The sequence below is a fragment of the Ailuropoda melanoleuca genome, chromosome 11 (genome assembly GCF_002007445.2).
Source record: "Ailuropoda melanoleuca isolate Jingjing chromosome 11, ASM200744v2, whole genome shotgun sequence".
In the NCBI taxonomy this organism is placed as follows: domain Eukaryota; kingdom Metazoa; phylum Chordata; class Mammalia; order Carnivora; family Ursidae; genus Ailuropoda; species Ailuropoda melanoleuca.
This window is the reverse complement of record NC_048228.1, coordinates 6,927,959-6,941,420: the sequence shown is the minus strand read 5'-3', so window position 1 is coordinate 6,941,420 and position 13,462 is coordinate 6,927,959. Positions and strand designations below refer to the sequence as shown.

General features: G+C 60.1%; 1 protein-coding gene across 1 annotated transcript in view; it reads right to left on the bottom strand.

Moving 5' to 3' along the window:
* Positions 1 to 53: 53 nt before the first annotated feature.
* Positions 54 to 13,462, bottom strand: part of PIK3CD (phosphatidylinositol-4,5-bisphosphate 3-kinase catalytic subunit delta) — a 49,902-nt gene continuing 36,493 nt past the window's right edge. Inside the window, exons 3-24 of the mRNA XM_034671182.1 lie at positions 12,801 to 12,973; positions 10,586 to 10,814; positions 10,281 to 10,510; positions 9,701 to 9,880; positions 9,305 to 9,454; positions 8,693 to 8,782; positions 7,429 to 7,650; positions 6,754 to 6,850; positions 6,535 to 6,665; positions 6,076 to 6,126; positions 5,875 to 6,007; positions 5,666 to 5,831; positions 5,382 to 5,525; positions 5,149 to 5,248; positions 4,802 to 4,980; positions 4,606 to 4,718; positions 4,405 to 4,483; positions 3,671 to 3,838; positions 2,962 to 3,085; positions 2,686 to 2,831; positions 2,445 to 2,577; positions 54 to 1,789 (exon numbers count right to left, since the gene is read on the bottom strand). Coding sequence (XP_034527073.1) covers positions 1,652 to 1,789; positions 2,445 to 2,577; positions 2,686 to 2,831; positions 2,962 to 3,085; positions 3,671 to 3,838; positions 4,405 to 4,483; positions 4,606 to 4,718; positions 4,802 to 4,980; positions 5,149 to 5,248; positions 5,382 to 5,525; positions 5,666 to 5,831; positions 5,875 to 6,007; positions 6,076 to 6,126; positions 6,535 to 6,665; positions 6,754 to 6,850; positions 7,429 to 7,650; positions 8,693 to 8,782; positions 9,305 to 9,454; positions 9,701 to 9,880; positions 10,281 to 10,510; positions 10,586 to 10,814; positions 12,801 to 12,941 — 3,144 coding nt within the window. The 5' untranslated portion in view covers positions 12,942 to 12,973 and the 3' untranslated portion in view covers positions 54 to 1,651. The remainder of the gene's footprint in view (positions 1,790 to 2,444; positions 2,578 to 2,685; positions 2,832 to 2,961; positions 3,086 to 3,670; positions 3,839 to 4,404; positions 4,484 to 4,605; positions 4,719 to 4,801; positions 4,981 to 5,148; positions 5,249 to 5,381; positions 5,526 to 5,665; positions 5,832 to 5,874; positions 6,008 to 6,075; positions 6,127 to 6,534; positions 6,666 to 6,753; positions 6,851 to 7,428; positions 7,651 to 8,692; positions 8,783 to 9,304; positions 9,455 to 9,700; positions 9,881 to 10,280; positions 10,511 to 10,585; positions 10,815 to 12,800; positions 12,974 to 13,462) is intronic.

Below are 13,462 nucleotides of genomic sequence, written 5' to 3'. Positions count from 1 at the left end.
TTTTAATCCTGCATCCTCTTTTTTTGTTTTTTGTTTTTGTTTTTTGACCTGAGAACACGACATAAAAAGGCTTTTATTTCTTTTAGTAGGCTTTTACCTCTCCATCAAGCCTTCACAGGGTGCCCGTCTTCAACCCACATTGGTTGTGTTGAACTCACTTCCCCATACAGAAACATTAAAAGACTAAAAAAACCCCCAAAACAAAACAAAAAACCTCTTCTCACCAGGCGCACAGGCCATGTACCCGAACCAGAACGCCAGGACAGACTCGTTTAAATAAATAACATAACATAGAGACATACACTCGGCTTTTCCTATTTCCAAACCGGCGAGGTGGGGTGAATGAATTCAGCACTTAGTTGGGGACAAGAGTGTGGTCAGTGGTGTTCTGGGGGTGGCACTCCCTGCTTACGGACTGCACCTCTAATGAACCAAAGAAGGTCGGCACCTGGGTCCTTTTTTTTTTAAAGCCATGCACCTGTCCAGAGGGCAGCCATTCCTGGCCCTCCCAGGACTTGCAAGGCCTTAGAGAGACCAGTAGTGGAGCTGGGTGGGGCCCAAGGCGGCTGCTAACACATTAGGCTCACCCGTGGGCTTCGAGAAGCCCAGATTCCTAGCTCCCTCTCCAGAGTCAGCTTCACATGGCCGGGAGGAGCCCAGGAACCTGGCATTTCTAGAGCTCTTCAGGTCCACTGAAGGCGAAGCCTGAACGGCTTCAAGCCAGGTACCGTCAGAGAAAAACATTCCATCACAGACCAACCCCATATTTCTGATACCTGATTGCTCACAGCAGGTTAAAGGGGAGAGTTCTGGAGATCAAGTCCCGTCCTCAAAACCTGCTTTACGAGGCAGGAGACACATAATTGCACGAGTACTCTGACCTGCATGTGCCTTGATCCGTAGTTGAGCTCAATCAAGCTCAAATCTTTTTAATGTCTTGAGGACCAGTATATATTATACTTTATGGGGCTGAGGCCATTCTGAGCCATCGAGGTTCAATGAGTAGTTTGGCTATTTTCTTTCTTACCCGCAAAACAAAATCGCTTTACAGCAGAGAGATGAGAGGATTCCCATACCCAAGAGTCACTTTAAAAGTGGAAAGCAAGCATCCCTGAATCTAGAGGGTACCCAGGCTTCCTCTGGGAGCTGCCCAGCGCTCAGTCAGTGGAGAGCACGAAGGTGGAGGGGGGGACGGAGTCGTGGGCGCCCTGTCTGCACGGCAGGCACCAGGGTGACCACCAGGCGCCAAGCTCTGTGCAGCCTGGCAGGAGCCCGGGAAAAAGGCAGGCTTCCCGGCGGCGAGGAGAGCAGTCTTTGCTGGGGCCCGATTCACCAGCTGGAAGACTCTGGTTACAGTCCTTAGCACAATGCAGCCTCGGAAGTGCCCAACTCACAGTGTCTCCTCATCAGAGCCTGGGGCTCGGATGGGGGGGGAGCGCTGGAGGACGGCGCCCCTCCCCTGCACAAAGGATGCATTTCCATTTATGGCTGTTTAGCTCCTGAAACATTTCAAGTCATAAATAAATAACCAGTGTAAACAAAAGGCAGTTGTGTACGTTCTTGCCCGAGGGGTGCCGGGCAGGCTCTCCGGCCCCAAAGGACGGCTGGGCGGGCCTGGTGCCCGGTTCCCAAGGTGGTGGTTCCCGGGCTGCTATTGCCTGTTATCTTTGGACACATTGTGGGCCAGCCAGTTCACTTTGGTTTTCCAGCTCTCCCGGAGGGCTTCGTTGAACTTCACTCGGAAGTGCTTTAGAGCCTCCTCCTCCGTCTTTCCCAACGCCAGAGAGTCCTGAGGCAAAGCCATCAAAGCAGTGAGCTCAACCCCAACCCCGGGGAGGGGGCAACCCTCCCCCCCAATATTGTAAATTTCCTCCTGAAAGAATTGCAGGAAGGGAATCTGGAGACAGCCACCAACACTCTCCTGGGAACAGCTCTCTGTTCTGATCCCAAACCAAGACGGGCCTCCTGACCCACCCTCAGGCAAGATGCTGACTCCACCCCAGAAGCCAGGGGTGCACAGGTGGCCTCGCCTTCTGCACTGGAAATAAACTCCAGGGGGAGGGGAGGAGGGGGCAGCTTCGTTCTGCATGAACTGGGCACCAAGGAGGGGCTCGTGGCCGACCTGACCCCCCCAGTTTCTCCCACACTGAAAAGACACGAAGGGAAAAGCATTTTTAAACGAAGATGGAATATATCTAATTCAGCCCTGTTGTCTGAGTGGAACCACTGCAGCCCGTGGGGAAGAGAGGGTCAGCCGAGGGGTTAGGGGGCCAACACATCAGCAAAGGAACCAGGCTGACGTCCCCAGACCCCGCGGCTGGGTCCCGGGGGTCATGAGGACCTCACACCGGGAGTGCCCTGTGGGGTCCACCGTGTTCAGGGGCAGGCCTTGGGGACTTGAGGGCTACCAGGTGTGCCTGGCAGGGCCCTACCCTGGCATTTACCTTGAGATACTGGATGTCTTTGGAGCAGCTGAGCTCAGGCAGGCCGGCAGCCCGCATCAGGGCGAAGAGGTGGAGAAAGAGCAGCCCGTGGCGCCTCAGGATAGTGTAGGCTCGCTCACAGTAACCCCGGAACCTGCAGGGGTGAGGCGGTGGGAGGCGGGGCTCTGGGTCCACCCACAGCCCCGGCCTCTCCCTACAAGACCTGCCCCCGCGCCGGCCTGGGACCCTCCAGCACCCTCACCTTTCAAATTTCTCACTGTTATTCGTTTTCCCCTGCTGGATCACGTGCACAAAGTCATACGTGAGGATGAACGGGACTCGCTCACGGTTGATTCCAAACTTGGTCTTGAAGTTGCCCAGAAAGTGGCCGAAATCAATGTGGAAGAGCTAAGAAGAGGGAAGTTGAAGCGGTCAGAGAGGAAAGTGCCCTGGTCGGGGAAGGGGGTGCCGGGGGTGGGGGGAGAGGAAGCCTGGAGGGCGATGGGCACGTCCGCGTGGCAGCCCGCTCTGCCCCTACCTGCCCGTTCTCGCGGATCATGATGTTGTCGCTGTGCCGATCTCCGATGCCCAGCACGTAAGTGGCCACACAGTAGCCGGCACAGGAGAGGGTAAACTCCTCGATGGCTCGATCCAAGGCCTCCCTGTGTATGTGTTGGTGGGAAGGGGGATTCGAAACCGTGACCGTGCCATTTCCCAGCAACTTCTACCAAGAGGTGGGGTCTGTGTCCCCTCCCCTTGAATCTGCCTTATGACTTGCTTGTACCGACGGGACAGGGAGGAAGCGGTGTTGGGTTCATCCCACAGCCCGGACCTTAACACACGTGGCAGCTCTCAAACCTAGCCCGTTGCCAGGGAAGGAAGCCAAGGCCGGTCTACTCACGGAGGGGAGGCCACGGAGAGACACGTGCCGGGGGCCCAGCCAGGCCGGTCAAGCAGCTAGCTACGAACAGCTGCATGAGTGATTCCAAAGAACCACTCCGCTCAGCGGCTCAAGCTGCAGATTGGTGAGCCCAGACTCACTGGTGGTGGTTGTCCCTGAGCTGAGAGTGGTCAGCACAGGGCATTCCCGGGGGAATGGAGACCCGACCCACCCCACCAGAGCAGACCTGGTCCTCGGCTGAGCCAGGAAGCCGTGGAGACTGTCACGGGCCCTGCCCCTCCCCTTTGACTCCTAAACGGGACTCTTGGAGAGGAGAGGGTGTCTGTCCCCAGAGCCCAGAACCTACCCAGGGTTCTTGGACTTGAGCCAGTTGAGCAGGGCATCCTTGTTGAAGGCAGCTGTGGCCGCCATGTTGCTTTTGTTCAACTGGATGTTGGCGATGGTGTCTGAGTGAAGCACCACCTCGATGAGGCCAGTGCGGTCCCCCGTGGAGAGGCAGCCGTAGGGGGTCATCCTAGCCGGGGTGGGGGAGGAGAGGCAGGGAAACCGCTGAGATCATGGGCTGTCCCTGGGGCGACTTGACAGCCCGCCCCACCCAGAGGAGCCCAAGAAAGCCAAAACAGCCCCAGGAGATGCCACAAGGGAGGAGAGAGGTGCTGGCGAGGAGTCCCTGATGCCCGGAAAGCCGGGGGAAGGCTCCTTGGACAGGTCAGCACCAGCACCCAGGATGCGCAGAGGGAACGGCGGCACTTTGGCCGAGCTCATGTTTGCTCAGAGAGAAGTCCAGGTGGTCTGCAAGAAGATGCCACTGCTTCCCGAGATGGGGCAGGAGGCCAGGGATGCTTGGGGCAAAGGAAACAATGGAGCAAGACATGCTGAGCGCCAGGCCTGGCCTTTCCCTCCCTCACTCTGTGGCCCCGTCGCCCTCCTTGGCCCTAATCTTAGACTGGTCTCTGCTCTTCTTAGAACAACCCCTTTCTGCACGGAGGCGGCAGCGTTGGCTTTGACAGAGGACTCCTCCAAGGGCACAGGGTCCTAGGCCCGCTGCGAGTGCGAACGGATGACAGGAGGGCCCCTCACCTCAGGTCCAGTCCCTCCTGCTTCCACAGAACATCCATGAGCTGGATCATCTGCAGAGTCAGCATGTCCTGGCGGAGGTCTGGGCAGGCGCCGCGGAAGGAAAAGCACGAGCTGCGGGTGGGCTCTCCACTCCCCGCCTGGCCCAGGCCCCCCGCCCTCCCCATCCCCCGAGGGCATGTGTGGGGGGCCCCGCCCGCTCACCGTCCCCGTTCTTAAAGATGATGCCCACGCTGCCGTCGCTGCCTGCCTCCTCGTTGCTGTACATGACCCACAAGGGCTTCATCTTGGAGTCCATGAAGGTGCACTGCTCCACGCTGCAGGCCGCAGAGCCGTCAGCGGGGGCCGCTCTGCGGGACCTCTGGTGGGGGGGATAGACCGGGGGTGGGGGGGTGCTCACCAGACTTCAGCCAGCAGGGTGCTGGGGTCCAGCGGGGACTGCACGTTGGAGAGGGCCTCCAGGTAGGTCTCCTGACGCATGCACACGTGCATCAGCTCCTTGGTCTGGGGCTTGGTGGTCTTCTGGGAGCTCACTTTGACGAAGTCATTCAGGGCCTTCAGTTTGCTCAGCGCCTCCCCCTGGCAGGGAGAGCGGGATGGTGGCGGTGGCGGTGGCGGCGTGTGGAGGCCAGGAGGGGCAGGCTCTGAGCCTCGGGGCCCCCCCCCCGGGGGGGTCCAAAGGGGCCGACCCCGCTCAGACAGCGCCTGGCCGCCCGGCCAAGGGCGGGGCCGGGGGCCGATCCTCACCTGCTTCACGAGCACCTTCATGTGGTGGGTGCTGCCCCGGCAGTAGGCCTCCATGATGAGGCCGAAGCGCAGAGCCACGGACGGCACGTGCATCTCGGAGCTGGGGGACGAACGGACGGCTGAGCCTCAGGCCCGGCAGGCCTGCGCCCAGGCCGGCCCGCGCCCCGGCCGGCAGGAGCGGGAGGCCGCCAGGCCAGGGCCCCTCCTCCCCGGGGCCCCGGTGGGTCCAGTACCGGAGGTGCCAGAAGAGGAAGTGGCCGATCTTGCGGTTGGCCAGGGCCCGCGCCAGCAGGAACTTGGCCAGCTCGCAGTCGAGGTAGGACTCGTACTTGAGCACCTGCACCAGCTGCAGCAGGTACCGGAAGAGCTCGTCGTCCCTGCGGAGAGGGGAGGCCGGCCTCACCTGAGCAGACCCCGGGCAAGGTTCGGTCCTCCCCGGGCACGGGCTCCACCGTCCAGGGCAGGGGGGACCAAACCGCCCTCCCGAGGAGCAGGGAGCCCCGGGCGGGGGACGCACGTCAACTTCCGCAGAGACTTGATGGCGAAGGAGCCCACGTGGCGGTCGGGGAAGCTGCAGTCCAGCAGCTCCAGGGCGCTCAGGACGGGCAGCTCGGGCCAGGAGCCCAGCAGGTAGAGCATCTGGGGGGAGCCAGCGGTCGAGGTGCCGGTCAAGGTGCGGGCCGGGCAGGAGGCCCTCCCCCCACCCCTCCCCACTCCCCACGTGGGCCAGCAGCAGGCGGGCCAGCGCCTCGGGGAAGCGCTCCTGGACCTCGTGCCGCATCTTCCACACCAGGTCCTTCTCGTGCTCGTACAGCTCCCCGGACCCCCGCCGCTCCAGGATTTCCCGCAGCTGTAGCTGCTGAGGGGTGCAGGCAGGGGGAGCTGTGGCCCAGCCGGGCGCCCCGCCGCCCACGGCCCCCAGCTCACCTCTTCCTCGCTGAAGCGCCCGTGCTCCCCGTGCCGCCCCAGCTCCAGAATCTGCAACGAGTGGCCCTATCTTAGCGGAGACCCCACACCCTGGGCCAGCCCTGGCAGGGCCCCGGGTCGGGGGCCTGCGACTCCCGCCAGCGGGGGCCGTCCTATGCACCGCATCCCCGGCCTCCACCCCGTAGATGCCAGGAACATCTCTCCCACCAGCTCTGACAACCAAAAGTGTCTCTGGGCATTGCCCCGAGTCCCCTGGGGAGCCTAGTGGCCCTGACAGACAACCATTGCTCTAGAGCACAGGAGGGTTCTAGAGAGTTAAGGAAGTCCCCAAACGTGTGGTGACCAAACCCCAGCCCTGGACAACTCAGGGGATGGGCGGGGGGAAGCAGGGTCAAGACAGTCGTCTTCAGCCCCACAGCCTCTGGACCCTCCCAGACCCTGGAAGGCGAGGGGGCTGACCTTGTCCAGGGTGGGGTAGTACACAGGGTAGGGGGCCACCTCGGGGAGGCAGATGACGAGGGCCGCAGCGCTCTCCGTGTTGGGGTTACTCCTCACTGTCCCCGTGGGGTTCAGCAGCTCCCCTTTCTCGTCTGGACACAGGGACACACGGGAGTTGTCTGGGGAATGCCACCATCCAGAGCCCGCTCCCCCGCGCCTCCCCCTTCCGCCTGGGTGGACCTGGGACGGACGGCCACATGTACAGGCAGCATTCACCGGTCTTGAGCTGGTCCTTGTAGTCAAACAGCATGAGGTTGGCCCAAGCGATGGGGCAGTCCTGGGAAAGACCACGGGCAGGTCAGGGCCAGCCGCCGCAGAGCTTCCGTGTGCTCAGCGGCAGGACGGGCGTCACCTCCAGGCCCAGCTTCCCTGCCCTCACCCAGACTCCCTGTGAGGAAGCCAGCAAGGTCAGCCCCCTCTCGGCTACCCCCGGCTTCTTGAGAAAACCCCCAAACAAACCACACCAGCCCCAGGAGGCTGGCCCAGCTCGGCAGTGGGGTCAGTTAGTGGGGCTCAGTGGCCAGTCACATCCTGGGCCTGGTGACTCAGTGCCCAACCCCCATTCCTTCCCCGCTGGCTGCTGACTCAGGACACCCTGCTGCCTGTGAGGACAGTGCGTTTGTCCCTCCACCCCAGAGCGAGGCCTCCAGCTTCCCAGGTGCCTCCGAGTCACCTGCTCATCAGCCCTGGGACCCAGAGCCGTCACATGGTGGAGGGAGGGCTGGGGAGGGAGAGTTGGCCCCATCCCCCATCCCCGAGATGCCAGCCTGCTGGGAGTGGAACGGGAGTGGCCCTGGGCCGCAGTGTGCCCCCTCCCGGAGGCCTGGCCCCAGCCTCCCAGCCAGGCCCACCCACCGCCTTCTTGGACTTCTTCTTGGTGGAGCGAGCCTTCTTGGCCTTCTCGATCACGGCGTAAAGTGCAAAGCAGAGACGGGCCATGCGGGGCAGGTCACAGATGTTGATGTCAAACTCCAGCCGCTGTTTCCATACGGGCTCTGAGCACACGCTCACCTCCGAGCTGGACACTGTCTTGCACAGCGTCTCGTTGCCGTGGAACAGCCCCGCCTGCACGACCAGCTAGGGGAGGTGCCGGAGTCAGCGCCAGGTGGCAGAGGCCCAGCCTCCCGCTTCCCCTGAGGTCCTCCTGCTCCCCCGGAGGCTCAAAGCTCCTGAAACGTCCTCATTTCACATGGGAATCCCACTTCCCACTCAGAAGAAAGCGGCGCCAAAGGGGAGAGCTGACGGCTTGAGTGGGACGAGGGGCCACGGGGTGAAGGGAAGGGCACCATGGGCTATGCATGGGCTCCCCACGACTCTGTGGGACCCCAGGGCATGCCTCTTCCCTGCTCGGGGCCTCAGTTTCCCCACTGGGGCTTGGGAACTCCAGGGGCCCTTCTTGCTCCGGTACCCACGGGCTCCCCCCACTGCCAGAGTCATATGAGCCCCGTGAGCAGGCAAGGATTCCATGCCACCTGAACACCCCGACCCTGCCTCCTCCAGCTCCACCTTGACAGCCCTCAGGTCCCGGCCAGAAAGCTGCCTCCATCCAAGGCTCCAGGATGCCATCAGGGAAACCCAGCCCCGCCTGCTTGTGAAACCACCCCGACAAAAAGTGCTCCACAAAGAGACCAGGCCTCTGTGGACCCGGGTGTAACGTCCAGCAAATGGAACAATAAAACAAGCACCTCGCAAGCTGTCCTGGGGATGGAGGGAGATGCGGTGTGGCCTCCAGGGGTCCAGGAGGACACACCTCCCAAGTGCCCCCTGGGAGTCCCAAGGCCCCAGGGCCCAGCTGGAGCCGCCTCTCTCCCGCACCTGTCACCTCCCAGACCCTGGAGTTCCCACATCCCTGGGACTGGGCCTGGCCCCACAACTTCCACCCAAGTCAAATACCCAGAACTCGCTGGGCCTGGTTTCTACGAATTAGCCTCTCCGGCCGGCCAGCCGGCTCCCCTCCCCCCTTCCTGTTTTGAAGTGCTCACAACCACCCCGGCAGGGATGCTGGGTAATGTGGTCAGGTGGCTTTCATGTGACCCCCCCCTTCTTCCTCTGCCACCCCTCTAGACCACAGCCACCTTGTTTGTGCAGAAAACATCCCCCTCCCCCAGGACCCCTTTACCTTCATCCGCTCATCGGCATTCACTTTGCTGCCCTGAATCAGCTCCACGCAGAAAGGCTGCTCCAGGGACCACAGGGACAAGGAGGAAGGCTGGGGCGAGCCAGAGGGGGAGAAGCAGGGCCATCAAGGTGGAGGAATCCAGGGTAGGCGCTGGTGGCTAGCACCCCTGGCCCCTGGCAAGGCCTGTGGCCACTCGTGGGTGGGGTGAGTGTTTCGCGCAGTGATAAGGCTCAGGGGCCCGCCCACAATACCAGAAAACCTGCCATGCAGTGTCCCAGGACCCCCGAGCTCCGCCGGGTGTGGAGTTCTGCCTCTCTCTCTCCAGTGCAGGGGGCAGGAGGAACATGAGAGGGGCAGCCAGAGAGCCAGGCCTGGGGGCTGCCCCGAGAAGCTCAGATAGCACCCTCCCCCTCCCCCCTCCCCACCCCCTGGCACACTGGTGTGGTGGCCGGCCAAGCTCAAGGCCCAGCTCTCAACACTGACCCACCAAGGAGCGTGAGAGGAGGAGCCCTGGACCCACCACCAGCCTGAAGCATTGCCACTAGGCTCTAGGGTGGGGCGACGGGGGTAGGAAAGGACGGAGGGGAAGAGAGGCGGAAGGCACCGGCTCACCTTCTTCATGGGAATGGGGGGTGGTTTGGTGCGCGGTTTCTGGACTTGGGGGGCAGGGTCGCTCTGCTCGTCCCGCATGGCGAGGATGGAGGACGAGTGCACCATGGTCAGGTGGGGGGTCAGGCCGCTGTGCAGGCAGCCGCAGATGTACTGGGGTGGAGAGGGGCAGAGTGAGCGGCCCCAACCGTTCCCCACATAACGCCCCCCCCAGGACTCCCCGGTGCTGACCCCCCCACCCCAGGCCTTCCAGGCCTCTCCTGCTGACCCTTCGCCCCCACCCACTTCCTGAAGACTGGGGAGAGCAGCCCCGCAAGGGGACGCTTTTACTGTGACCCCCAAAGGCCCGTCTCATCGTGCTCAAGAGGGGCCAAAGGCCCAGCTCCTCCACGCACTTACCTGGAACTGGCAGAGCGGGTAGCCGCCGTACAGGTACTCCTGCCTCCCGTTCACCTGCAGTGTGTAGTCCTCGGGCTGCTCCACCAGGGGCTGCCGGAACACGGTGGCCTTCTTCCGCAGCGCGCACGCCATCAGCGCCAGCGGCACGTCCTTGGTGGACACCTGGAAGGTGAAGCTCTCCTAGGGGGAGGAGGGAGGGTCAGGCCTCCATCCTGAGGGCCCACGGGTTCTGGGACATGGAGGGGGGCGCTGCCCCTTTGTCTGGGATAGGTCCCCCCTTCCCCCGGAACGTGATGAAGGCACACGGCCGACACCCCAGAAATAGGTATCGAATGAATGCATGGACCCATGACCCAGGCCATCTGGTCATTCGGCCTTGTCCAGCTTGCCGGGTGGGACCTCTGCCCGAGCCCCTTGCAGGCACGGATGCCCCACAAATCCCACCCAGTGCCACCGGGAGGAGAGCGAGCCTGGGGTGCTCGTGGGGGGCTGGGAAGTCTCCCAGGGAAGCATCCCCGGGGGCCCCGCAGTCCAGATGCTGTGAACGGGCCAGCGTCCCCCGCAGGAGCCACGGGCTCACCTCACTGCCCTCGAACTTGACGTTGACCAGGAGGGCCCGGTTGGGGACCCTCAGGGTGCCGGCCCCCCAGCTCCGCGCCGAGGGCTCCAGCTGCAGCGGGAAGCTGTACTGTAGCCAGGCCTCCCAGCCCAGCTGCTGCCGCCGGGCGGCCGCCTCCTCACAGAACTGGCGCATCTTGGTGCGGAAGGCATTCACTTCTGGGTCATGCAGGGAGTCGAACTCGTGGAGGCCTGAGAGGCGGGGAGGCTGGGTCAGCGTGAGGGCGCCAGGGTAGGCCTGGGCAGGCCCACCTGCACGCGGGTCACCTTTGCCGATGAGGAGGCTGATCTGAGAGTTGACCAGCTTCTTCACCCTGTCGCCCTCTCGGGCCACGAGCCGCAGCACTGGCAGGAAGGGCTGGATGTCGCAGAGCCGCCGCTGCTCGTCCTCCAGCTCCTGCTGCTCCGCCGTCTGGTTGACGCAGGTGAACACATAGGCCTCGGGGTCGCTGAGCATGTGGAAGAGTGGCTCATACTGGGCCCGGTGCCACAACACCTGGGGGGACAGTGGCCGGTCAGCCCCTCCGGCCGAGGCGAGCGGGGCCACAGGGAGCCGCGAGGGGGCTGGGGCCTGGCCTCAGTCTGGGTGTCCCACCCTGCACGACCCTGACCAGAGGGCAAAGGCAAGATCTCCACACCCTGTCTTCTCCAGACCCCTTGAGCGTTGACCTCATGGGTCCCCGGGGTCACCAAGGCTGCCCTCCTGTGGACGGTGCCTGGTACATGCTCAAAGCCTGGCCACTGTCCCCGCTATGTTACACAGGAGAACCAGCCGGCCGGACAGGACCTCCAGGCACCCCCCCCAGCTAATCACTCTGGGGTTCATCACTCTGATTTCTAAATGTTGGCAAGGAATTCAGAAAAGCTGAACACGCTGAGAGAGCCGTCAAACCCTCTATGGGCTGTGTTCCGCTAGGGCAGTCAGTGCATGCCCTGTGGGCGAGGCGTCCCCAGGGACCCCTGCGAGAGCCATCTAATGGTCAAGTTTTAGTGCAAAGGTGTTCACCACTAAGTCACAGAGAAGACCGAGAAAAGAATATCCCTGTTTTTCTTCCATGAGGGATGGATAATTATGGTCCATCAGCACAAAGGGATAGCACTGGGGCGGCGGGGAGGGGGGCATGACCCAGAATCTAGGGATACCTGTATGAACAGGCCCAGAACGCTCCAAGAGACATGCTAAGTAGGAAAAAACCCCAAGGTATATAACAGCAGATATAATTCAAGCCCATTTCCATAAAAACGACTCGAACAAACATAGTAATGAATAGAGATTAGGATTTGACCAAAGGAACTAGGGTTTGCAGGCAAAACCTGGTCCACTCCCAAGTTACTAGAACACAGCCAGTCCCACTCATTCACATGCTGCTCCTGGACCCACACTGGCAGAGTTGAGTGGTTGTGATAAATACCAGATGGCCAGCAAAGCCAAGCCTAGAATATTTACCAGCTGGCCTCTCGGATAAATAAAAGTATTTTAGAAACTGAAGGCAAATTGGGGTGTGGGCAGGGCCCTGTGTGTTTTGCATTTCCGCACTGTTGGGATCGTAGTAGGATGCATGCATGGTTCAGAAAAATCAGATTACCTTTAAAATAGAGTTAATGAAAAAGATGTTATAATGTTAACTCAGGGGGAAAAAAAAGATCTCAAAGTTCGTAATCAGAATTATCACAAAAAACAACACTCCATAGAAAACAGAAAACAGCCGAAGTGCTAACTACGGTTCTCTCAGAAGGGCTGGATCACAGGTGAGTTCTTTCCTTCTACTTTTTCCTATTTTCCCCAATCAATGCATCCATATTACTTTTGAAATGGAAAAAAAAAAAAAAGAAGAAGAAGAAATTTAATTTTTAAAGAAATCTCCCAGGAAGGGAGATTAAAAAGGAAAAAAAAAACCAAAAAACTCGATGGTCCATTGCTTCTTTCCTTTTTTTCGTTCGGCTCCCAAGTATAAGCTTTTAAAATTCTGAGCTGAGGTCTTGCCCTCTGGCATGACCCACTAAATCCCACACTTCGCAAGTGGGACAAGCAAGATCACAAGCCAATCTCGGCCAAATACTTTCCAGATGTCTAACCCTTTGACTCAGTAATCCTCCCTGAAAATTATTCAGCAAAACCCAAAACTATTTCCAAAGATGATGTTTACTATGATGACAGCTCTACAGAGAAAAGACTGATAAGACTCTTTAAAGTGGCCAGGGCTGGGGATCGGTTCCAGAAATGATAGCAGAGTCATGGAGAGAAGGAAAAGCCACCATGGGAACCCCACCCCAGGCTCCCACTGGAATCTAGTGAGTTTAATCCTGCCCTGATAAAGGGGGGAGCTGAATTCAAAATGCTAGCTGGGCTCTAACTGTAAGCTTGTCAACAATTTTAGATATTATTTATCTTTTGAAATTTGTTTTATAGGATCTCAAATCTGAGCCTGAGCGTCTGTTTGTCTTTCCCTCCACGTTCCAAGCTCGAAGGTCAAGATCGTACCTTCTTGATGGTGCTGAGGTTGGCATTCCGGGACACAGGGAAGTTCAGATAGACCCCCGTGGGCAACAGGAAGTCAACGGCCACACTCTGATTCTCCTCCTTGGTCCAGAATTCCATGGGGCAGTCAACCCCAGGGGGCATCCTGTTCTTTCACTTCTCAGACGCCAGTTGTCCTAAAAAGGAAGGAAAGGCAAAATGAGCCATCCCAAGTGTGCTGGATGAATCCCTTGAAAGGATCCTCTGGAAAACAGAATGTCAGGACCTTTGGCGGCAGGAGGTTCGGGAAGGAGTCTCTCCCGCGGGCACCCAAATCTCGCCTCCCTCTGGGCCCGGTCCTGCCTGGGGTGGCTCATGGCTCCTGCTGCCCCCCAGACCCCACCTCACCTCTCATCACACCCTGCATCCCTCACCACAGTGGCCCAAATTTAAGACACCCCAAAGACCCATTCCAAATCATTTTTTCTCAGAAGCACACACGTGTGGGAGACCCCACCACGGCCACCAGCTGGCAGACAGAGGTAGGGATAGCAGGGTCGCTGGTCAGACAACCCAGGACTTTAGAAGAACCAAAGGCTGCAGTTCTTGGAAACTCACTCTTCCTTTCCTTTCCTTTCCTTTCCTTTCCTTTCCTTTCCTTTCCTTTCCTTTCCTTTCCTTTCCTT